At 43.9% G+C, this 24,299-nt stretch overlaps 1 protein-coding gene across 1 annotated transcript in view; it reads right to left on the bottom strand.

Annotated features, from left to right (window-relative positions):
* Positions 1–16,167: 16,167 nt before the first annotated feature.
* The window catches only part of LOC148014659 (FH protein interacting protein FIP2-like), a 92,088-nt gene continuing 83,956 nt past the window's right edge, over positions 16,168–24,299 (bottom strand). Inside the window, exons 7-8 of the mRNA XM_087666574.1 lie at positions 16,387–16,469; positions 16,168–16,235 (exon numbers count right to left, since the gene is read on the bottom strand). Coding sequence (XP_087522700.1) covers positions 16,168–16,235; positions 16,387–16,469 — 151 coding nt within the window. The remainder of the gene's footprint in view (positions 16,236–16,386; positions 16,470–24,299) is intronic.

Below are 24,299 nucleotides of genomic sequence, written 5' to 3'. Positions count from 1 at the left end.
CGAAGTCCAATAAGAATCTATCAATCAATTACTGCATATAGCCCTGAAAGATTGAATGCTTCAAATAAGACGAGTTGAAACGCAAAGGGAGTCTATCCAGCAATTGCATAAAAGGTGCAATGGGTTGTGCAAGTATCTCAAGCTGGAGAGGGAAATGGTCCGACAAGGCATATCGCTGCAACACTTGCATTTCCAACATCTCAAGAAGAAAATCATCGTCCCGCATGATATACATGCCATCCAACCGCGACCATGTAGTTACATACTGTGTAGAATGGAAAGTAAACCCTGTAGAAGAAGGGTGTAGCCAAGACTAAAGATCTTGCTTAAGTACAGCAAGAGCAAACGCATTCCACACCCGGCTTTCCGGAGCGTCCATCACCGAATGCCCTGATGTGGATTGTGAAGAATCAACACACATATTAAAATCCCCCATCAAAAAACCCCGTCTGCCAAGTGACAAGGAGGTCTGCAAAGTATTCCAAAGATCCCGGCGGGATAAAGGGTCATTCGGAGCATAAAGGCCCAGCAACCATAAGATCTCTCCTTCAAATAAAACTTCAATTACCACAAAGCGGCCATGTACATCATTTTTAATAAGAACAGGCTGATATTTCTCGTGTACAATCATAAGCACACCAGAATAATGCATGGCATGTGTTCCTGCATAAAACAAGCGAAACCCATGGCAATCCACAACTTTTCCTACTTCACCGTGACTCTTGTGCTCAACAGCACACAAGACATCCCACTGATTCTCATGCAATACAGTCCACATGGCATCCTGTGATATTTTGGCACCAACGCTGGCTCACATCTTTAATAGGGAAATTTGTGAGGGATTTTCAACCTGTTGGTCAAACCATATTATTGTGCCGCTCTTTAAGAGTGGAGACCCTGCGCTACCTAGTAACTACCGAACTATCATGATTGGACACATGCTGGCCAAGATATATGGCTCTATCGTGGAACAAGCATTGAGTGAATGGGCCGAGATGCATGGCCTGAGATCAAAAGGCTAGGCTGGCTTTAGGAGGGGATATACAACTCTAGACCATATCTTTACATTGAGGGCAATCATTGAAGAAGGCAAGGCATTCAAGAAAAAGATCTATTGCTGTTTTGTGGACTTTCGCAAGGCCTTAGACACAGTGTCACGTGCTAGACTCATGAGAAGAATGCAAAACATTGATGTGCCTGTAGAGATACAACGGAGTATCTATGCCTTGTATGAGACAGTGACGGGCAGATTACGAACACCTGAGGGCATCTCAGATACAGTCAATAGCACCATTGGGGTGAAACAAGGCTGTCCACTTTCACCGACGTTGTATATAGATGAAATTTCAGAATATGTGGATAGGACTGGTGGGGCCAGAGCCAACCTAGCTGGAGTGCTGATACCATTACTGCTTTATGCCGATGATATTGTACTTATATCTGACTCACCTGAGGGACTAAATAAACACATGGATGCATTATCAGCTTTTTGCAGAGATAGAGATCTTAATGTGAACCTTGGGAAAACTAAAGTTATGGTATTTAACACTTCAGCTGCTTGGGTGACAAGCTGAGCACCAGTTTACTTTTGATGGAGAGCCAGTGGAGGTGGTTAGGCAGTATGTCTATTTGGGGTCACATTGAAGGAACCACAGTTCTCTTGGAGAGAGACATCAGAGGCTCGTTTGGCAAAAGCATATGCAGCCTTAGGTGCATTGGAGAGGCAATGTGCTCACATACAATTTCATGAGCCGCGCACCAAGCTGTGGCTTTTTGACACCCTGGTTACGCCCACACTCCTATATGGTGCAGCTCCTTGGGGTCCGAGTCTCTTTAACACGAGGAGAGAGCCTTTGGAAAACCAGGATGGACCAGAGAAGGAATACTATGACAGATGGGAGCATATGAAAAGACCACTGGTCATGATGATCTCACGTATGATACGAGCAAAGAGCTCAACCCCACATGAGATTATCAAAGCTGAGTTGGGAGCATCACCCATGGTGGCTGAGGCCTTGGTCCAAGCAATGACATTCATACATAGACTATGAAGCTCCCCCAAGATAGATACCCATGGCTAGCCTTGGCCTCTTCTAGACAACTAGCAGCAGACAGTGACAAACACTGTTGGTATGCTCAGATGAGTACATGGATGAGTCTACATGGGCTGTAGATTGACAAACTACCCCCCTTTGACTATAGCCTGGATTGCCCTACACTTGACCTAAGCCGATCAGAGCTAAACCATGTGATCAGAGCAGACATAGTGAAGTTAGATACGGAGAAGACCTGGATCCGCCGACCCCCCTCCCCCCATGGCACGAGGATGGCACACTACCAGACCCACTTCCTTCAGGTATCTGAGGATGGTTTCATCACCCAACCTAATTACATGGACACACAATTGCCTCATGGACTACGCACAGTCATTGGTCAGATCCGCACCTCATCCCACCACCTGAGGATTGAGACAGGCAGATGGGAGGGTATACAGACAGAAGAATGCATATGCCCACTATGCGATAGAGAGCTAGAGACAGAGGAACACTACATCTGCCGATGCACTATATATTATAACATACGAGGTAGATACCACTGTCTGTTTCGAGAGGGTTTTGGACCCCTGAGACGGATCATGCAGTTTGAGGATCAGAGATGCTTGGGATTCTTCCACTTGGAGCTCCAGAGGTGCAGAGCAACAATTCTACGGAGTAGGAGGCCCCCACAGCTCGGCTCACATAGACAGAGAGGAGTTACTGACTTTTTCACTGATACACGACAGAGTGTGGCAGATACCACTACTACTGCCACACAACCTACAGGAGTACATCATCATTGGACCTCATCTTCTGTAGGTGTCGCTTTGGATAGAGCAGTGGCACTTCGCCGGTCTAGGTGCCCACGTCCACCCGGACGAAGGCCTAGACATCCACACCACAGACAAATTAAAGCCATCATTAAGCGCCACAGGAGACTGATGCCGAGACGCCTCAGCCATGCAGAGATACACCTCCTTAGAGAACATACATATCATTGATGGATAGTTTTCCTCTCTCTACTCTCACTTTCAAATCACTGACATGTTTCCCTTTTATAGGACACTATTTCATTTTTTTCCAGTCTTATAGGCATGTTTTTCATCTTTTTCTCGTTCCAGATGAGAAACACACCATCATTGTATGTATTGCTTTGGTCTCATAGGCCACATTGGCCTTTTAGAGACGTTAATACTCTCTCTCTCTCTCTCTCTCTTTTAATGGGTAATTTTTATTATATCAAATCACAAAAGGCGCTGAATCCTCCCTAGGGAGAAGATCAACATGTTGCACAAGATCTAACTGCTAGTGTAGAAGACCCTTGAGATTGGCACTATGTCCTTCGACACCCACAACAAAGTCTAAGACGAAAGCATTCGAGATGATCGGATTATGCCAACAGCCCCAAATTCTAGAAAAATGGAAGAAGACCTTCATATGTGGCTACACGGGGTGGCATATTTGGCCGTAGCCAAAACCCAATTAGAAGGGTATAGCGATAGACCAGCAACTGCTTGCTTCATATCTGTTAGAAGAGCCCAAATTTTCCTAGCTAAAGGGTAGGAAATAAATCTATGACACAAAGATTTCATGCTGGTTGTACAAAAAAAGCAATGGCCATTGGAGATTCTGCGCTTAGAAAGGGCTGAAGCAAGGGGAATCCCACCAATAATCTCTCTCCAAAGACAGACCTTGCATTTGAATGGGGTCTTGTTCAACCCTCCTTTCATCATTGTCATTTTCCACCAAGCCTTGGATTTATGCATGCCCCAGATCGCATTGGCTTTAGTAACCAACCAATGCTTGTCCTTAATCAAAAGATGATACACTTGCTTAGCTGAAGCTTTTGAAGACAAAGACAACTAGCAAGATCCCAATATTGCCAAGGGCAATCCGAGTCAGCTGAAGGAAAAGGTTGCATAGGCCACAATAACCTTTGAATCCAGCCCCATAAGTCACAATATCCACCAAGAATCCAAAAAAGTCTCATGGCCATATGGAAAGACATCATGCCCCCATGGCTCATCAAAGTGGCATCCACAACAAATGACAAACCCAAATGTGCCATACAATTGAACTTGGACCTATCCTCCTGTTTCCCATTGCAAGAGAGCAAGCGCGGCATTGCCAACAATTCCAGCTGAAAGGAATTTGCGTGCAGGATGCTAGTGGATCTTGTGAAGAATGAGCTCCAAGAAGAAACTAAATGATTCACTAAGATAGAGGAGGATGTGGAAAAGTAAGCATCGGAGTTAAAAACGTGCCACCATGATGCCTGTATGCTAGTGTTACCATGTACAATACCTCGGTCTTCCAGAAAAAAACAGACTCTAAAGACCCAACGATGATGATCTGTAGATATTGCTCTGAAACATATGGGTCTATACATCCAAAATCGCCCCAGTACCCATGCTCTTTGGGGTGCAAACATGGCTCCAAGAAATCCAAGAGATACTTGCATGCAACGACTTCATTTTCCACAGATATGTTTGGTAAGAGCATTCAAACAAGCGGTAATCCAAGGCAGGGTAAAAACTAGGTAAGCATGGGTAGCATAATGGCTTGGGCTACTTTGAGGCATACATGAAAGGGTGACGCCTATGTTTTCCAATAGATAAATTTTGCCTCCATCTTTTCGGAGATCCGTTCCAACAAGTATTTTAACTGAACATCAACACCCAAAGGATATCCCAAGTGCCTAACAACATTGCCATAGGGCACCACCATCCCCTGCCATCCCAAGGGCTAGATGTCAAATTCAGTGCAGTTGATGAGGGATGATTTCTCAGCATTAACATAGAGACCACAAACATGCTCAAATAGAGTCCAAACATCCAATGCCTTACGAAGATTGTCCTTCTCTACATGCAAGGTCATAAAGGTGTCATCTAATAGCGACTATGCAACAAAATGCTGTCCAAAATGAAGAGATAAACCCGCCAACTTGTTGAGAAACCCTTCACCCGCCGTTTGCGTTTTTAGCGTTTCTATGTTTTGCGTTTAGGGTTTGCAGCCCCAAAAAGAGGCGCCATCCTAGACTGACTATGCCTATTTATAGGCCACTCTCTCATTCATTTCTCATGGCTGATTCATTCAGTCCGTCACCTCTTCTCTCTAGCCTCTCCGCCGCCCTCACACCCCTTCATGAGGACATTGCGGTTCGTGGTTCGTGGCTTTCTTCATCATCTTCCTTATGCTACGTCACCCTTGTTCCCTTGTATCACATTCACTCCATGATTGAGAACTTCATCATTCCATTCATCAGAGTTTCTTCTCTCCTCTCTTAAGACTCCATGTTTGCCAAGTTCACTCCGTGTTCCTCCCCGCAAACCCTACTGTCTCGCTAGTACGTCATCTTTTGACATGGTATCAGAGTTGGATCAGCTCAAACAGTGGCAAAGACCTCCACTCCAGTGGAGGCAAAGACCTCCACTCCAGTGGAGGCAAAGACCTCCACTCCAGTGGAGGCAAAGACCGGTGGCGGGTTCCACTTTAGTCTTTTCTTCTTCCTTCTACTGCGTTCTACTGCGGCATTTTACTGCTACGTTCTACTGCTACATTCTACTGTGGCATTCTACTGCGACATTTTACTGCGACATTTTACTGCAACATTCTACTACTCCGTTCTATTGCGGCATTCTACTGTGGCATTTTATTGCGTTGTTCTACTGTTGCATTCTACTACAGCGTTTTACTGCGACGTTTTATTGTTGTGCATTAGAAGATATCATTTTTCTCCCTCCCACCCTCCCTTATCCAGTTTACCACACCGGTACCATGGTGTCTCCCCCGACAGATTGCCCTTCTACTGAGTGCTCCTATTGCAGCACAAATGGTCATCCCACCGAAGACTGTCAACATCGACCTTTGCTCCCCACCCCTCCGGAGTATATGCGTCTTCCACCAAGCACTCCTTGTGCCACCTCTCCTTTCTGGGACACAGAGATCGTTCTACATCGACAATTGGAGTATTATGCTCAAGGCAATAAGCTGCACCCGACATGCACTAAGTCCTTTCGAGCACACGGAGACTCTAAGACCTTACGAGGCGATAAGCCCTCCTGGAGACCACCCCACAACGCAGAGGTTTCCCCCACCCACTTCTTGGTACAGTCGCTTCCACGGCCCACATCTCCTCTACAGTCCACTCTCCTGAGAGCTTGGGACTGTTTCCCACCCTTGGCTCATCCTAAGCCTCCTTCTTCCCACCCTCTTCCAACAGGTTCAAGAGGCCACTTCTGGGTGCTTTCTAGCTTCTTCTTCCGAGCCCCAGATACCTTCTTCGGCACGACCGGCGGCACTTCCTTCGTCATCAAATGCTTTGCAGTCCGTGAGCCATGAGTGGTTAGATTCCCTTTCTCTCTCAAACTCGGATTCAGAGGGAGATTTTCTCACTTCGCCCTCAAAGGGGGCTTCTAGTTCTTCTTCGGCTTCAAAGGGGGATCCTACTTCTACTCCTTCCGATTCAAAGAGGGACCCTAAGTGCCATGAAGTTCTTCATACACCACCACCTTTCACTTTCGAGGAGTGGCTCTCCTTTAAGAAGTCATTTCCTCTACTCATACCCAGGATCTAGAGGATCTACCTAGATCGGGGCCCTTGGGTCTTCAACAGCGACTTGGTGGCTAGGCCTTTGTATTCCTTTCAACATGGAGTCACAGAGCTAGTGGCTTCTCTCCTGAGGTTGAGTTTCAGATTCTACAGCTCATCCTGTCTCTTGATTATCTTCAAAGGTCTCCTTTCAAGTGGTATTCTCAAATTACAGGGTGGATCTTCTTCGTCCCTTGGTCAGCCTGGAGCCACCTCTCGAGATATGGGTATATCCTTATGGTTCTCGGCACCACACAGTCCGACATTCCTCCTATTCATTGCATGTTTTCATCATCTTTGTCCTAGGGTGCTTGGGCAAGTGAACAATTTCCCCATGAGGGACACTGTCCAAGTGGCACCTACTGCATGATCATTCTTCAGCATGCAACATTGCATCTCCACCTCACTCTTCTCTTGTTCCCCTTTTTGGGTCTGAGAGGGGGTGTTGAGAAACCCTTCACCCGCAATTTGCGTTTTTAGTATTTCTATGTTTTGCATTTAGGGTTTGCAGCCCCAAAAAGGGGCGCCATCCTAGACTGACTATGCCTATTTATAGGCCACTCTCTCATTCATTTCTCACGAATGATTCATTCAGCCCGTCACCTCTTCTCTCCTGCCTCTCCAACGCCCTCACACCCCTTCAGGAGGACATTGCGGTTCGTGGTTCGTGGCTGTCTTTATTATCTTCCTTATGCTACGGCACCCTTGTTCCCTTGTATCACATTCACTCCATGATTTAGAACTTCATCATTCCATTCATCAAAGTTTCTTCTCTCTTCTCTTCTCTTCTCCATGTTTGCCGAGTTCACTCCGTGTTCCTCCCCGCAAACCCTATTGTCTCACTCGTACGTCATCTTTTGACACAACTGTCTAGTCCTTACCATATGGGATAACATGATCAGCACTGGATGTGTTGCCAAGGAAAAACACAGAGGGCTCAATGGACAGCCCTTTCAAAGCGAGCATGCAATGGGAAAGGGGTCAATAATTCCATCATTTAACATAACCCTGGAAGAAGCATCATCACTAATGGTATAGATCAACTGATACATACATAGACCAAAACCCATAGTATGCATCAGCTCTACAAGAAAGGGCTAGTCCAAATAATCGAAAGCTTTCTCTAAATCCAACTGCACTACTATCACCTCCTAGTTAGACTGCTCGGCATACTGAATTCCCATTTGTACATTCAACACATTATGCAAAATGTTTCTATATCCCCCCCCCCTTTTTTTCTCAATGAAGCCATGATCATTGGGGTGCACAATGGTAGGGAGATGCCTGTGGAGGCAATTAGCCAATGCTTCAAAGAAAACTTTATACATTGAGCCATCCCAATGAGGCCATCCCGATTCCCAAATAAAGGCATAGGTTTCAAAAACTTCATTAGTAAGGCCATCCCGATTCCCAACCGAGGCTTTTATCCATAAGTAGGTGCAATAAGACATCCATGACCTCATCTTCACGAATGTCACTTTCCAATGCAACCTATATATATCAGATGAAACGTGGTCCTCGACCAAAGCATAAAAAGCCAAACAGGCGGTAGAAATATACTTAAGAGGGGTGTTGGGCCCACCAAAGAAGCTCCCAAAGATAGTCAAGACACATGCAACAAAGAACTACGACTCCATAACCATATGCCCATTTGGATGCTATAGTCGAACCATATACTCATGGGCAAGGAAGGATGTAGAACCCGAAAGAATTTATGAGACTAGCAAGAGGCATCTTCCAAATTGTCAATCAAAGAAATTAATTTAGCCTGCTGATAAGATCTCAATTGGAACTAGAAGATAAGATCGATCGATCACATAGCCAGTGAGGACAAGATTGTATCATCTAGGGACTCGAGAAAGCAATGAATGCATCAAGGCTATAGTTCCTCTACTGCCTGTCGACACTGCCTGTAAAGGGATGCACTCCTCTTGATGGGAAGTCAAACATAAATCAGTCAAACAATTGCCCCATATAATCATTCCAAAGAGGGTGCTTCAAATAAGCCGAACTGAAGCGCAATATAAGCTTTGCCCAAAAACTATTCAAAAGGAATCATCCACGATGCAAGCAGCTCAAACTAGAACATGGTCTGACAAGCCGTAGCATTGCAAGACCTGCATATCCAAGATCTCTAGCATGAAGGTGTCATGATGCATGACGTAAATACAATCCAATCTAGACCATTTAGTGTTATGCTGCGTCAAGTGAAAAGTGAATCTTGGATCCAATGGGCAAAGCCAAGACCAAAGATCTTGTTTAAGAACATTCAAAGCAAGCTCACACCAAACATGGCTCTCACGAGCATCCATCACTAAATGCTAAAAGATAAACTACAATGCATTGATACACACATTAAAATCTCCCATCAGCAAACCTAGTCTACCAAGTGCCAAACAAAGTGCCCAAACAAAGTGCCAACCTATCCCACAAACCACATCTACACAAGGGATCATTTGGGACATATATGCCCCATAGTTACACGAAAAGGCCTAAAATGGCACTTAGGAAGGGGCAAAATGCCAAACAAGGTCAGAGTCTCTTGCAACATGTCTCCTCAACCAAAATGTTTTGTAATGCCCAAATGGCACCACGTGGTATTTAAGCCCGAACCCGAAACGTTTCAAAAAACGTTTAAGGACATAAAAAGTGTCCATGGAATAGCATGCAATATTTATGGTCAAAAATTGAAATTTTGTGCCCTTTTAAGAAAAGATATTCTTTTTTAGGCCACAGATGTGCTGTTTTGCAAGTTGAGCAAGTGAAATCAGATGAGCCATATCAATCACAACCTTTACAAGCAAAAACGGACATACCCTTTCAATCATTATCTTTCATAAAAGAAACATTGTGATTATCCCATATGTGAACATTAAAAGCGAACAACTAAAATAAGGAACATGGCCATGATTTGGTTCCAACTACATTCTACCAATCAAGGCCAACACTTATGACTATCAAATTATGACGCACTAAAATAAGGATCATAACAACGATTTGGTTCCACCTACAGTCTATCAATCAAGAGGAACTCTTATGACCATCAAATATGACCAACAAAGAATCTAATCCCTCTCTCTATCTCTTTTTTCGTGAAGGTAATTGAATTAAGTAAATATTTTACATCAGACCATCAGGTCAGCTTAGAACTCTCTCTCCGAATATATACATCACACCATCCAGTCAGGATTCTCACTAAATCTCTTACATACTGTTACATCAGATCATCAGGTCCTCCAAGAAGGTGACGAAAGACTATTGGGACTTTAACACAAGAAGAAAGTCACACTGCTGGTGTAGAGCGAACAATAGCCAGCCAGGGAGCAGCAATGTCAGGAAGAACGAGGTCAGTTGATATCATAGAAGAAATCTGCCATAACACCAAACCTCGAATACAGGCCACATGACCATGGATGCCCGAGACCGAATCAAAAATAAAGGCATTCCGAGTACGTCAAATATGCCACATGGCAATCCATCTCACGAACGGTAACAGGCAGGAATAATCAGAATGCAAAGAAGGATTTAGGGAAGCTTTCCCATAATCCAAGAATGGGCTGATATGCGTAGCTAAGTAGACGAGAGCCACACGCGAAAAATAAAACACCAGACCTGTCGCACAACTGGACAAGAGACAAAAAGATGAAGCAATGTTTCATCACATGTAGTGCAGAATACACAACGTCCAGCACAAATCTTCCGAGCACGCAGCACCTCTCCAGTTGGAAGACCACCAATCAACAATCTCCACAAGAAGAATTTCCTCTGATAGGGAACCTTGGACTTCCATAGCTTAAGGAATATTTCCTGCCACTTCTTTTTGCCATCCCTAATATGCCATAATTTATTCACATTTGTAGTGACCCATCTCTTGGCCTCCACCATCTGATAGTAAATCTGGTTAGCAGACCTCTTCTCAAAATCATCCGATATCACAAACTTCCAGTCACACCATGGATACAAAGGCTGTAGAATCGGTAACGGAGAGAACCTCTAAAGTTTGACTTGTATGGATCACCAGATATCACCATATCCTCAGGGTACCCGAAAATGTTGACGAATACGCCAAAAAGAGTAAAGCCGGGACTGGCTAGGAATAACACCGTCCAAAATTGTCTACAACCCCAAACGAGCCATCCGATTAAACTTGAGTCTGTGCAAATCTTTGTCCAGCCAATCTAACAATCTGGAGGAGGCCAAGACTTCTCCTTGCAGCGAATTCGTGTCCTTACAAATCTCAGGAGGGCGCCAAACTAAAAAACGTAAGATCTCCTGCCAAGATGCAATCAAATGAGAAAGGAGAAAAGACTGGGTGATCTTAAGAGGCCTCGAGGAATTAAGCAAATGCCACCAAGAGGCACGAATGACCGTGTTACCATGGGAGATGCCAGTCTTTTCAATGAAAAATTTTGCTATGTCTGACCAAGGATGACTCTGTACACATAACGCCTACAAAAGGGCCAACCTCAAGGCTTTCATATGCAAATTAACATCCAGCAAAGCTGCTCCCCCCATTCGTTTAGGCGTAGTCACATGCTGCCACGAAATCCAGACCTGTCCCAAACGGTTCCCCTTCTTTTTCCACAACATGGACCTGATAGGCTGAACAAGTTCCAAAAGGGACTTCTTAGTCCAAGGAAGCACAGGCAAAAAGAATGATATCATACTGATCATAATACTTTGAGCAACTTTCAGTTTGACATGTAAAGGCCAACCTTGAGATTTCCAGTACATGAACTTGTCATGAATCCGGGAGCCCATCCAACCCAATAAGGCCCGGGGTGCTACCTCCACACCAATAGGGTATCCCAAGTGTCTAGTGATATTTCCCTTTGAGATCACAATTCCATGCCAGCCCAAGGCTTGCAGATCAGTCTCCGTACAAGATAGAAGGGTAGATTTCTGAGTATTAATATGAATACCACATGCCAAAGAAAAAAGATTCCACGCCACCATTGCCCGAGTAACATTAGTGCAATCAGCCTTAAGGAACATAAAAGAATCATTTGCCAAAGATTGACCCACAAGTTGAGTGCCACTGGAAAGAGACAAGCCAACTATCTCACCTTGATCAGCCAGCTTATCCATCAAGGAGAGCATCAGGTGAGTGACTAAGGCAAACAACAAAGGGCTGAGAGGGCAGCCTTGCCTAAGGGACCGAGATAAGGCAATTTCTTCTGTGATCCCTCCATTAAGAGCAATATGAGCCACAGCTCCCTGACCAATAGTGTCAATAAGAGAAACCATGCGAGGGTCAAATCCCATTGTAGACAATAATTGCCGCAAAAAAGACCAGCTAACATGATCAAATGCCTTCTCAATATCGAGCTGCAGCATAATTACTTGCTGTCCTGAAGCTTTAGCATAGTCAATACCCAGTTGAACATTCAAGATGTTATACATTATATTGCGGCCTTTAATGAAACCATATTGGCATGGATGAAACAAGTGCGGAAAAACTTTCTGCAATCTGTTAGCAATGATTTTGGAGAAAATTTTATATAACGAACCCATAACAGAAATTTTATATAATGCGGGACGCGGGGGCGCAGGAATTTACGCGGAAAGAGTACGCGCAGGCCAAGTGGCCGAAATAGGCCAATTTTATCGTACGAAATCGTACCGTACGGTACCATACAGATCGTACTATACACACCGTTCCGTCCCACGTACAGAGGCAACTATGATTGGCATGAACATAATCCGACATAAGATTGTTGGCAGCGACCTACATAAACTGAAGAGACCCATCAGTTCTGTGAGCATGAAGCATGAACAACTTGCTGAGGCAAATTCGGGGCACATAAAACCGGTTCATCAACCAACATCTTACGACATTTACCCATCTCATCCCCATCCATCAACTATCCAAAATCTTCAGCCAACAATTCACCATCCAATTCCGCTAAATCTTTGTCTATATGCTGGTCGAGAAAGGCCATATCAATACCATTTGACACCTACAGATTTGCCATAACAAAAATCTCTCTCTCTCTCTCTCTCTCTCTCTCTCTCTCTCTCTCTCTTTTGTTCTCGACCCTCACTGGCTATCTCAAATCTGAACAGAATCCGTCTCCTTCTTCAATCCCTGCATGTATACTGCACCTAGTATACAATCAGACTGTGAAGGACCGCACTTCTGCAACTTGTGCAACAAAACCTCACAATGTGCCTTCAAGCCCTTTGCGCAGGTCGTGAATAGGCAAATGTTCTGTTCGTCAATTAAGCAAGCCGTCAGTCTACTGGCCTTCTCTCTCTCTCTCTCTCTCTCTCTCTCTCTCTCTCTCTCTCTCTCCAAAAAAGCTTGCAACAAAGAAAGATAGACAGTGTTGCTATGCACATATAAGCACATGGTTGAACTTGCATGGCATGAATATAGACAAATTGCCACCGTGTGATTACAGCCTTGATTGTCCCACTTTGAGTTTCAGTCGTTCAGAGTTGAATAGAGTGATCAAAGCAAACATCACTAAAGTGGAGACAAAGAGGACTTGGTCCAAGCCCCCTTTCCCATTAGGCACAAAGATGGCACAATACCAATGTCACTTCCTGCAGCTTTCCCATGATGGTTTGATAATGAGGCTGATATATATGGATGCTCAACTTTCTCATGGGCTTGGAGTTGCTATTGGACAGATCGCACCTCATCACATCAGCTGATGATTGAAACATGTCGATGGAGCCATGTTGCAGCAAATGAGAGGATGTGCCAACTTTGTGGATGGGAGCCAGAGACGAAGGAACACACATTTGTAAATGCATTGTATACTATGATATCCGAGACTCGCTACCATTGCCTCTTTAAGGAGGGCTTTGGAGCACTGAGACAGGTGATGGACTATGAGGACCAGAGATGTCAAGGCCTTTTCTTACAGACCTTTTCAGTATAACTGACCCCCCATCCACTACCACCTTAGACACTACATCTCCTACTGATAGGCGCCATCAAGGGACATCATCAGGCAGCATCATAGTAGACAAAGCTACAGCGTTATTCAAAGCACGACACTTCAGCATACCTCTGCATTTTCTTTTCCACATTGGATGCATGGCAGCTGTCTCCAAGCTACACAGGCTCTCGGATGGGAGGATCCAGTCACTCCTGTGGGATTGGTTTGTTGTTTGTGTGTGTGTGTAAGATTCATGCTTGAAAAAAAAAGGAGGTTGGTGGGTGTGGCCAAAAGTACCCTGTTTTTTCATCCGAAATCGCCATATTGTACGGATCATACTGTACTACATATGGACACAACTATGGCCTTACCAAGCCCAAATCAAGCTGCAAAGAAAAGAGGATCTAGACCAAGCCACAACTTGCACTCTTAAAAGCCCTCCTAGAAAAGGTCTTTCCATGTCTATTCACTTGGTATGAGCCCTCAAATTTTAACATTAACATTAAATGTTAATGTGAAAATAATCACTAGGCCCGCGAGAGCTGCCCATGCATGCAGCTCTTAGGCATGTACAATAGGATCCCCATGCAACTCCTAAAGGAAACTTAGAATAGCTGTTAGATTCCTCCAAAGGGCCCTCTCCTCCTCCCAACACTGCTATTGAGCTCTGAGGACCCAAATCTTGCTCAACTTCTCCATGGCCTCTAGAACCTACTCTAAAATCCATCCATCCTGTGCCCACCCTCTCGTCTAAAGCTGCTCAACTTGCCTTCCCAATTCCTCATTCCCATAGGTCAAGCCCGGATACGATAGGAATGAGGATCCAATTTTGAAGCAAGGGCATCAAGCATGAGGAGCACCAAGGAATGATCTTATAAAGTGGTCCTTGTCAACTATCCCACCTATGCTCTAGTGTACCCCCATTCCCCTATTACACTTATCATGTTCCTCCGAAGTTCTAGTGTGAACGCTCCCTTACCCAAGGGCAGGTTTTACCTTCTAGCTGGAGAAGGGTTTTTTCCTCATCTGAACACCCATCAATGGGTGCGGTATGTCATACCTTAGGGATTGTACTTTCACATCATTTTTACATAGCGGATGTGACATTCTCTTGTTGTTCACTTGTTCACTGTTACCGCATGTGTGTGTGTGTGTGTGTGCATGCACGCATGCACACGTACGCTGCTGAATCCAAACCTAAGCCATACCTCCTCTCAGCCACCGCCGCCGCCACTGCCGCCATTGATCCTCACACTCAGCTACTCTCTCATATACCAGTTTCTGTTCCAGCCTATCAATCGGCACGCTTCATGCCAAAAATGTCCTGCCTGCTGCGCATCAAATCAGTTCCCTGCCAAATCTGTCACCAGCTGTCCCGTCTCCTGCACCATGCCCAATCTGCCCCGACTCTCCTATCAGCCATTCCTGGAGGGCACAGGTGGAAAGGTGGAAAGTGGACAGTGAAAAGGTGGAAAGGGGGCCAAAACGGGACGTCGTGTGGCAGGACAGGTGGGTAGTAAACAGTGTCCAGCAGCACGATGGCATGCGGGGTGGGTGCATGTAGGGGGTGCCACGATATTCTGTCGTGGGGCACCCACGCAGCTTTTGTTTTGTGGGGGTGGGGTGTGGGCAGGGCAGCAGCTCATCAATCCTTATGCTTATGATGTTTACTTACTATATGAGATAGAGATACATGATACGATCTAGACTTGCTCATGTTGTCATAGGCCTAAAGGATTTGCCCAGCCCTCATGTACTAGAGCCTGCAGCATCACGATCAAAGGCCTAGTGGATGATTGGGAGCCTCATAGAGTGGCAAATGTGGAGGGCACAATGCCAGATTACTGCTGGAGAGTGAAGTGAAGCTAGTCACACAGCTTCCCAAATGAAGTGTCTCAACTCCCACCATCTGTCCAAAGACCAGTGCAGATACTCCATTGCTCTCACTGACTAGACCTGCCCATCTTAGAAGTTAATGCTCAAGGTCAACGGCTGGGGACAGTAATAGGCTGCATCGATGCTGGACTAAAGGTTTCCCTGCAGAAAGGGGACAGCCTGATCTCAATCTCAGTGTCAAAGGAGGGAGGCTGGCAGCTCCAAAGAGGAGCAGCTCAAGACAGTGAAGTAAAGCTAGTCACAAAGCTTCCCACATGAGGCATGTCCAAACTCCCAGCATCTGTCCAAAGACCATTGCAGAATACTCCATTGCTTGCGTTGACTGGAGCTGCCCATCTGAGAAGATGAGGCTGCACCAATGCTGAAGTAAAACCTTCCTTGTGGAAAGGAGACAACCTGATCTCAATCTTGGTGTCGAAGGAGGGAGGCTGGCTGCTTAAAAGAGGAGCAGCAACTCCAGAAAGACCCTTGGAGGAGGAAGAGAACAGAAAGAGGTGATGGGAGAGGAAGGGACAAGATTGGGAGATGGCGGCAGCAGTTGTGCAAGCACATGTGGGAGATAGGCGGGAGTAGCGGCTCCCACAGGAGAGTCAGGCAGGATAGGTGACAGCAGCAGTCATGTGCAAGGTCAGAAGTGGCTGAGAGTGGTGCATGACAAGGGGCAGGCAGGGAAGAAGGGAAAGAAAAAATGAAGGGGGGAGGAGGGTATGATGGGGTCAACTCGTAAAACTGTCAAATTCAAAGATAGAAAGGAATCAATCTTGCTCCCTAGCACCATCAGTAAGCTCTACCAAAACCATCTCATTATCATGTAACAATGATGCTAGAAAAGAGAAAAGCCGTCACAGAGAATGTGAAACGTTTAATGAACTATCACATAACAAATATTTAACATGTCTCATAGTGCTGCTATTCACAAAACAGTCTGTTGTGCCCTAAAGATTGTTACACTCTTGACATGAATGAGCAGTAACAGCACAAACCTTGTAGATTAGCACTCTGCAAGTTGGCTCCTGCAAGAACTGATCCTCGGAGGCTTGCTCTTGTAAACACACACCTATCGCAAACAAACTCCATTCAGGAATATTCAAACTAAATAGAATTGGCACTGCTTAACTTAGAGCATCAAAACTACACAGGAATATTCAGGAAGAGCGCATTAATACAGATGTTTTAAAGAGTACTTTTGTAAAGAATGTTCAGAATCCTCTTCTAGTGAATATTGCCTCATTATGATTTACATTAAAGAACAATATTTAGCTTGGATAGACAGCTTGGACTGTTTGGTTGATTCAAATCCAGCAATCTGAAGATACAACCAATAAGCCAGAGACTGATTTGCTGCAAGAGAGCTGCTTGAGAATATAGGGCTTTAATCTTTAGGCAAGACTCTTCATGAAATTAGGATAAAAATAAATGACTTCTAAAAGAAAAGGTGACCATGTTCAAGACCCAAGAGTTCATAACAATCTGAACCATCTTACTTTTATGAATGTCTGGTTCTACGAATCTATTGCATTGTCCTTGTCCGGGCAATCCTTCTCTCAATGGCATGTTTTGCCACACTTGTGAAACGTCGATTCCTCCTTGGATTTATCATCCTTCTTCTCCTTCCCTTCTTTTTTGAATTTGTGTTTTAGCCTGTCACAGTCTCTAAGTTCCCCTTCTATAGAGATTGTAGCTCAAAACAGTCGTCATGATCCAACACAATGGGCACCAACTCCTCCCATGTGATTGTATCAACCCATCTGGAAGTGATCAAAGAAGAATAGAAACCACTCTATCCAGGGGGTAGCTGCACCAATAAGGTAACAGCAATGTCTTCAGAGTATATCATCTTCCTTGAATTCAGGGTCTCCATCTGCAGCTACTGCAGCTTGTTGTTGTGATCTTTCATGGATGCAAACTTGATGGCATCCATGGTCTACATCTATACCCTCATCATGGGTGACGTCCTGTTGTAGAGCTGCTCCCTGTGCCGCCATAAATACTTGCCACCTATCATATGCTCCATATGCACAATGAGTCATGACCAATGGTGTGCAAGAGAGAAATATGAAAGAGTTTATGTGAGTATTCAACTTGTTCCAATGCACTTGTGCCTTTTCCATAATGCTTCCTCAAATGCAGACAGAGTTTTGAGGACTTTGACCGTTGACAGTCAATTTGTATGGTCACCAAGTGCGCAAGGTCAATTTCACTAGTTGTGTGTCTCTCTGTAAAACCGCACCCCCCACCCCAAACACACCTTTTGTTTTGACTACGCTCACTTTCTATAAATGCCCCAAACAACATAGTATGCTCAACAATTATACTATTTTCTTATTTTCAAGACTTAATGTTTCAAGAAAATTAAGAACAACAAATACTTGAAGCTGAATATGACAATTATTCAAAGAATTACAGGCATGAAACAAATGCCCAATGAATTGAGGTAGCAAGAAAGAACAAGAGGAGACATGCAAACAAATAGAATCAATGAATGCAACCATAGAAGAAGAAGCAAGATGAACGAGTTAGGCACTCCGAATCCATGTAGTGGGATGGACCAAGAAAGTTAAGGACCCAAGGGATAACAGAGGGCATATTCTCATGCTGAAATTTGAGAATTTGGATAAGAAGAGAGCTTTCCTCACAAAACAAGGCACTCTAAAAGGGGAAAAGATATACCGCAATGAGGATTTGACACACACCCAACTAGAACATAGAAGGGAAAGCATCCCTAACATATCGGAGGCACAAAAGAAAGGAAATACTTATAGGGATGGCAAAGTGATTATTACAAAACACCGGCCCACAATGATGGTGTGGCCTATGAGATACTTAGGATGTTAGTATGGAATTGCAATGGAGCATTATGCCTAGATACTAGATATTTTGAGGATAATTTTCAAAATTTGGGCATAGCTATGTATACCCAAAAACATCAATGTAGAGGGGGTAAATTGCCGAACATTCCTGGGTACATATGCGAGAGCGTATTACACACACAGGCTAGAAAGCCTGGACGCACTAGGGGTTCTAGGGGCATGGCCACACTCTTTCATGAAGGTCTCAGAGATATCATCCAACTAACACGGAAAGAAAAAGATACACAATAGATGTGGGTTAGGATACACACAAATAGACCACATGATATTTTCATTGCTATATGCTATTTTTCCCCTCCAAACTCAAGATATGCATCACAGGATGAATCATCACTTGATGTATTGTACGAACATATCATCAAATATGCCATCTTGGAAGATGTACTATTAGTACAAGACATTAATGCGCAAATTGGGGCTAGGTAAGTGACTTTTTTATATAGGATGATGCCATGTTCAAGGAAACTCATGTAGAAGAGGTGGGTCTACATAGGATGTCCCTAGATAAAGAAGTAAACACCTACGGAACACACTTACTAGCTCTGGGCACTGTACATGCATTAGCCATTTTCAATGGCCTCTCATGCTAGCCAAGATCAAATGCCTCAACATGCTGAGAACACAAATAAGGGGCGAGTACAATGGATTATTTGATGGGATCACCAACACTCATACCACACATTACAAATTTTGAGATCTTGAGGTGTCCCATTGGAATAGCAGCAGGCCATGCCATCTTAACCTTCTCACTCTACTCTGGATGCATTAGAGACACATTATCATACCTCCCTAGGCACCGCCGATACCACTTTACATAGAAGACCTCACACGTATATAGTGGATCTATGCATGACAATATAAAAATGCTAGCTAAGGACAAATCGTTAGAAGAATGCACAAGAGACTTGGCAAAAGCTCTACATACTTTAGTAATGTATGCATTCCCATACACCATATCATAAAGCAAACCTCCACGCTCTATAATCCCCCAAAATGGGTGGTATGATCATGACTACAAAGAACTAGCACATGCCTACAGAAGGAAACGGATTTAGGCATTTGAACACATGGCTAAGCAAGCACACTTTTCAAACACCTCATATGGAAGAAGAAATGTGCTTGCTTGGAAAAGCTTGAAACAAAAATATATCGGCTATTCTTGGGACAGGACACCAAAAGAGCATGAAGAATGTTTCATGAAAGAAACCCCCTATATATATTCTATCACTTGATGTTTGGTTGCATTATGGGAGACAACTATATGATATACAAGGACAGACACCCATATAGCCTCCACAAGTCTACAAGCCAAAATAATGTGCATTTTTCACCGATAAGATGGTCAAAGAGGCAATTTATGAATTGCAAAATGGAAAGGCACAAGATGAAGATGGTATGGTACAGCAAATCACTTCTCACATGTGTGCAGCATACTAGCACAAACGGTTAATAAGGTGGTTTGTGAGGTATTCCCTAAGATTTGTTAAACCATACCATAGTTCCACTATTTAAAAGTAGTGATCCTTTGATCCATAACTGTGAGAGGAAGCACAGATCAAAGCTCAGTTGGGAGTACAGTTCATAATGTAGAGTGTGAGAGCATGACACCCAGTCTAAAGTGTAAGCTACAAGTACAAAGTACAACCCTTCAACCTTAGAGTTGTAAGAGAGTGTTCACACCCGAAGAGTGTGAAACACAATAGTGCCTAAAACTCTGTAACATAGGCACATAAAGTAAAAGAAATAAATCTAGGGGAAAAAACCTCTCGTACAGAGAGCAAAAAGTACCCCAGTGTCCTACTGAAGAACATCGACACTCCTCTGTGAACATAGGCGTGAATCAAACCCAACAAATCCCCCTCGAGTGAAGAGTGATCAAGGTACAAGGGTCATCCACCAAAGGAGATCAAGTTTAAAGCATTGCAAAATGCTTCGAATTTGTCACTACAAAGAGCTTTGGTGAAGATGTCTGCCACATTATTGGTGATAGGACAGTAGACAAGGCTGATATCACATGCATGTAGCCTCTTTCTGACAAAGTGATAATGGATCTCAATGTGTTTCGTGTGTGCATAAAACACTGGGTTCCATGCCACTGCAATGGCACTCTGACTATCGATGAAGAAAGGAGTAGACTCTATGACAAATACATCCAAATCAGCTAACAATCGTCTAAGCCATACACATTCAACTGTGGTAGTGAAAGCTACCTTGTATTCAGCTTCACATGACGATGTGGCAACAGTGGATTGTTTCTTGCTAAGCCAAGAGATGCACGATGCGCCAAGAAAGAAACAATTACCACTAGTGGAGTGATGAGAATCATAATCACCAGCCCAATTAGAATCACTGTAAGCATGCAAGTGCAGTGGTCCCCCCTTGGCATAGAGCAATCCAAGAGTCCTAGTACCGTGCAAGTAACGAAAAACATGCTTGACAGCTTGCCAATATGACATGCATGGCTAATGCATATATTTGCTCATGGCTGAAATTGCAAACTGTATGACTGGCCTTTCGTTGCATAGATAAATAAGACATCCAACTGCTGGAGCATATGTATGGATATCAAATAAGTCACTCTCATCATGCAATGACGCCTTCAGTTCAGGTTCCATTGGTGTACAAACTGACTTGCAAACTTTTAAGCCAAACCTCTCAAGAAGTTTACCAATGTATCTCGACTGTGAGAGTCCAATGCCTCTAGCATCATGAATGAAATAGACGCCCAAGTAATAGTGTAAAGGCCCCAAATCTAACATCTCAAAAGTTTGCTGCAAATTTTGTTTGCTTGCTGAAATCTGATCAGCATGTGTCCCTGTAAGCAAAAGATCATCAACATATGGACATAAGACCAGCAAGGATCCCCCCTCTTTACATACGTAAAGGATAGACTTTGATGAGTTGTTTATGAACCCCTTGGCTGAGTGAAAAAGCATCAATCTTTGCATACCAAGCTCAAGTAGCTTGTTTCAAACCATATAAAGCCTTCTTCAGTTTGTAGACCAAGTTGTCGGATCCCTCAACTGCAAAACCAATGGACTGCTATACATACACTTCTTCTTGAAATTCCCCATGCAAAAATGCAATCTTTATATCAACCTAATGCACAGTCCATCCATAATGGGCAGCCAAAGTAACCATAGACCTAATGGGGTACTCATGCAGGATGTAGGAGCAAATGTCTCCTCATAGTCAATGCCTTTCTTCAGTACGTAGCCCTTGGCCACAAGCATGGCCTTATATTTGTCAATGGGTCCATCTGCATTCCTTTTCAGCTTATAGACCCACTTTGTACCAATGGCTTTCTTCCCAACAGGCAAAGACACTAAATCCCATGTTTGATTCTTTATGATGTTATCAAAGAGAGCTTGCATTACTGCCATCCAATGCACACTATGTTGTGCATCCTCAAAACATCCAAGCCCCTCATTATCATATGTATTTGCTGCCACAACAAACTCCATGGTATGTGCACCATCATGCATACGAGCTTGTCTTCTAGTACGACCAGCAATAGAGGCATCCAGATGACTATCTTTCATAGTCTACAAATACCATTTAGGCATCTGCCTAGCCTCCTAACTATGTACAAGCTCTTGCTGAATTTCAAATTCAGCACTTTGCTGAATATTCAGATCAGCCATGGGCTAATTTTCTGAATTACCCAATGGAGCAGCTGGCTGAACATTAAGTTCACTTGCTGAAGCTCCAGCTGTATCATCGAAAGAAATGGGCAGCAGCCCTTCAAATACATCATTGGCAGCCTAATATGTGTCAAAACCAGCAAGGGATAATTCTGATTTTTTATCAAAAACAACATCCCTACTGACAAACCTTTTTAGAGATAGGATCATATAATCTATATCCTTTGCTCTCACTGTTGTACCCCACAAAAATGCATTTAACAGCCTTGTTATCCAACTTCTTCCTGAGTATCTTGGGAATGTGTGCATATGCAAGACACCCATAAGTATGAGAATGCCCAACAGAAGGTTTCCGGTTGTTCCAAGCCTCACAAGGCGTGACATTCTTTAATGCCTCGGTGGGCACCTATTCAAGACATGCCAAGCACACATAACTGCTTCCATCCAAAAACTCTGGCAAGCTCTTTGCTTTCAGCATACATTTGGCCATCTCCATGAGTGACCAATTCTTCCTCTCTGCAACCCCATTCTGCTATGGAGTATAAACAATAGTGTACTAATGAACAATGCCCTTCTACTTCAAAAAAGAATTCAGCATAGAGAATATGTATTCCCCCCCTCAGTGTGAATGGAGAGTCTTTACCCTACAGCCAAATTGATTTTCAACAAGTGCTACAAAAGCCAAAAATGCATCATACACTTCGGACTTTTTCACCAAAGAGTAGACCCAACAAAAACGAGTAAAGTCATCAATGAAAGTGACAAAATAGTAATAGCCACCCAATGACTTTGTTTGCATAGGGCCACGTACATGTAAGTGCACAATCTGTAATCTGGCAGTTGCCCTAAAAGCAACATCACAGGAAAATGAAAAACGATGCATTTTCCCCAAAATACTTCCCTCGCATATATGCTCAAGAGGTCTCTCCAAGAGAGATAAACCATCAAGCATGTGTGTACATTGCATAAGCTTTAAGCTACCATAGTTTACATACCCCATGTGAGCATACAATAACTCCGCACGTGACATAGTAGGAGTGAGAGTGGATGCTAGATAGACTAACTAATCAACTAAAAAAGCATCCAACTCATTTAATCCAAGACATAGAGTGCCAATCAGAACCAAAGTCGTGTGTTCCTTCTCTCTCACCATACATCTGTCATCATCAAAGGTGACCTACAAGCCACACCTGGCCAAAGAAGAAATAGATAACAAATTCTTATTTATGCCTGACACAAACAAGGCATCCTGCAAGCGGAGAATAAACAGGGTATGGTGCATTGTTGGCACATTGTACACAGACTTGCTAACTGGGGCTGCAATAACAGAAGCAAACAAATCTCTGCGAGATGTGATGTGCTTGGAAGCACCACTACCACAAAAACCATATGCTCACATCCTCAGTAGAGCTAAATGCTCTATCAGCCCAAGCAGAGTCATAACTACATGTGTAAAAACAATAGTTCTTGTCTACAACAAAGGATGCGGACTCAATGGCAGTAGAAGCTGCATGAGAAACAGACATCCCTGACTTCTTTTTCTCCTTGGCTATGTGCTTTCTAGATTCAGTGTTATAGTGTCCTGGCTTCTTGCAATAGTGGCACTTGCCCTTCTTGGCATGCATGTCCCCCTGTTTCTTGCTGCCCTTTCAAGTGTCTGAAGTCCTAAAGCTCTGCGAAGCATTTTTTGCTTGGCTGCCCTTGCCCTTCTACCTTGCCATAAAAGTCTGCTCAGAGTCTATAACATCCACACCACTGTTCTTTCATGCCTGCTCTTTCTCTAAGAGCAAACTGAGCAACTGAAGGAAAGTAAGTGGCTATGGGGAAATCCTCATGGTGAGGTTCAAGGCCGTATGAAAGGCCAAGTACGAGGGCAGCAATGAATTCAGGGTAGTAGATATCAAGTGCGCATCTAAGTAATACTCATCTACATTCATAAGCTGCTCACGCAAGTCCTAAATTTTATTTAGATGATCTTGCATAGAATCACCCTCATCCATCTTCACAGCCTCAAGCTCTTTCTTCAGGAAAGAGATGTCTCTCTCATTCTTTCTAGCAAACATCTGCTCTAAGGTCAGCCATGCTTCTCATGAAGCTCCTGCAGACCGAATGTGAGGAATGATAGACCACTAAACTGCCAATGCAATCAGCAACAAAGCTTTTGCATCCCACGTATCCCATGCCTTTTGTGCTGCTGATCTCTGGGGAAGTGGCTGAGCTGGAGCAGGCTGAACAGGCTGAGTTGAAAATTATCCACATCCTCCTGGAGGAGTAGCAAGAGCCACAACTCCGGGCCTAACTTCTTCACTGCTGACATCATCCCAAAGATTCTTTGCAATCAGCACATTCTTTATCATGAAGGACCAGAGGGAA

Source organism: Lygodium microphyllum, chromosome 25, assembly GCF_053477565.2.
Source record: "Lygodium microphyllum isolate KBCC chromosome 25, Lygodium_microphyllum_v1.1.10, whole genome shotgun sequence".
Taxonomy (NCBI): domain Eukaryota; kingdom Viridiplantae; phylum Streptophyta; class Polypodiopsida; order Schizaeales; family Lygodiaceae; genus Lygodium; species Lygodium microphyllum.
The sequence above is the reverse complement of the archived record's forward strand: the minus strand, read 5'-3'. Positions and strand labels throughout refer to the sequence as shown.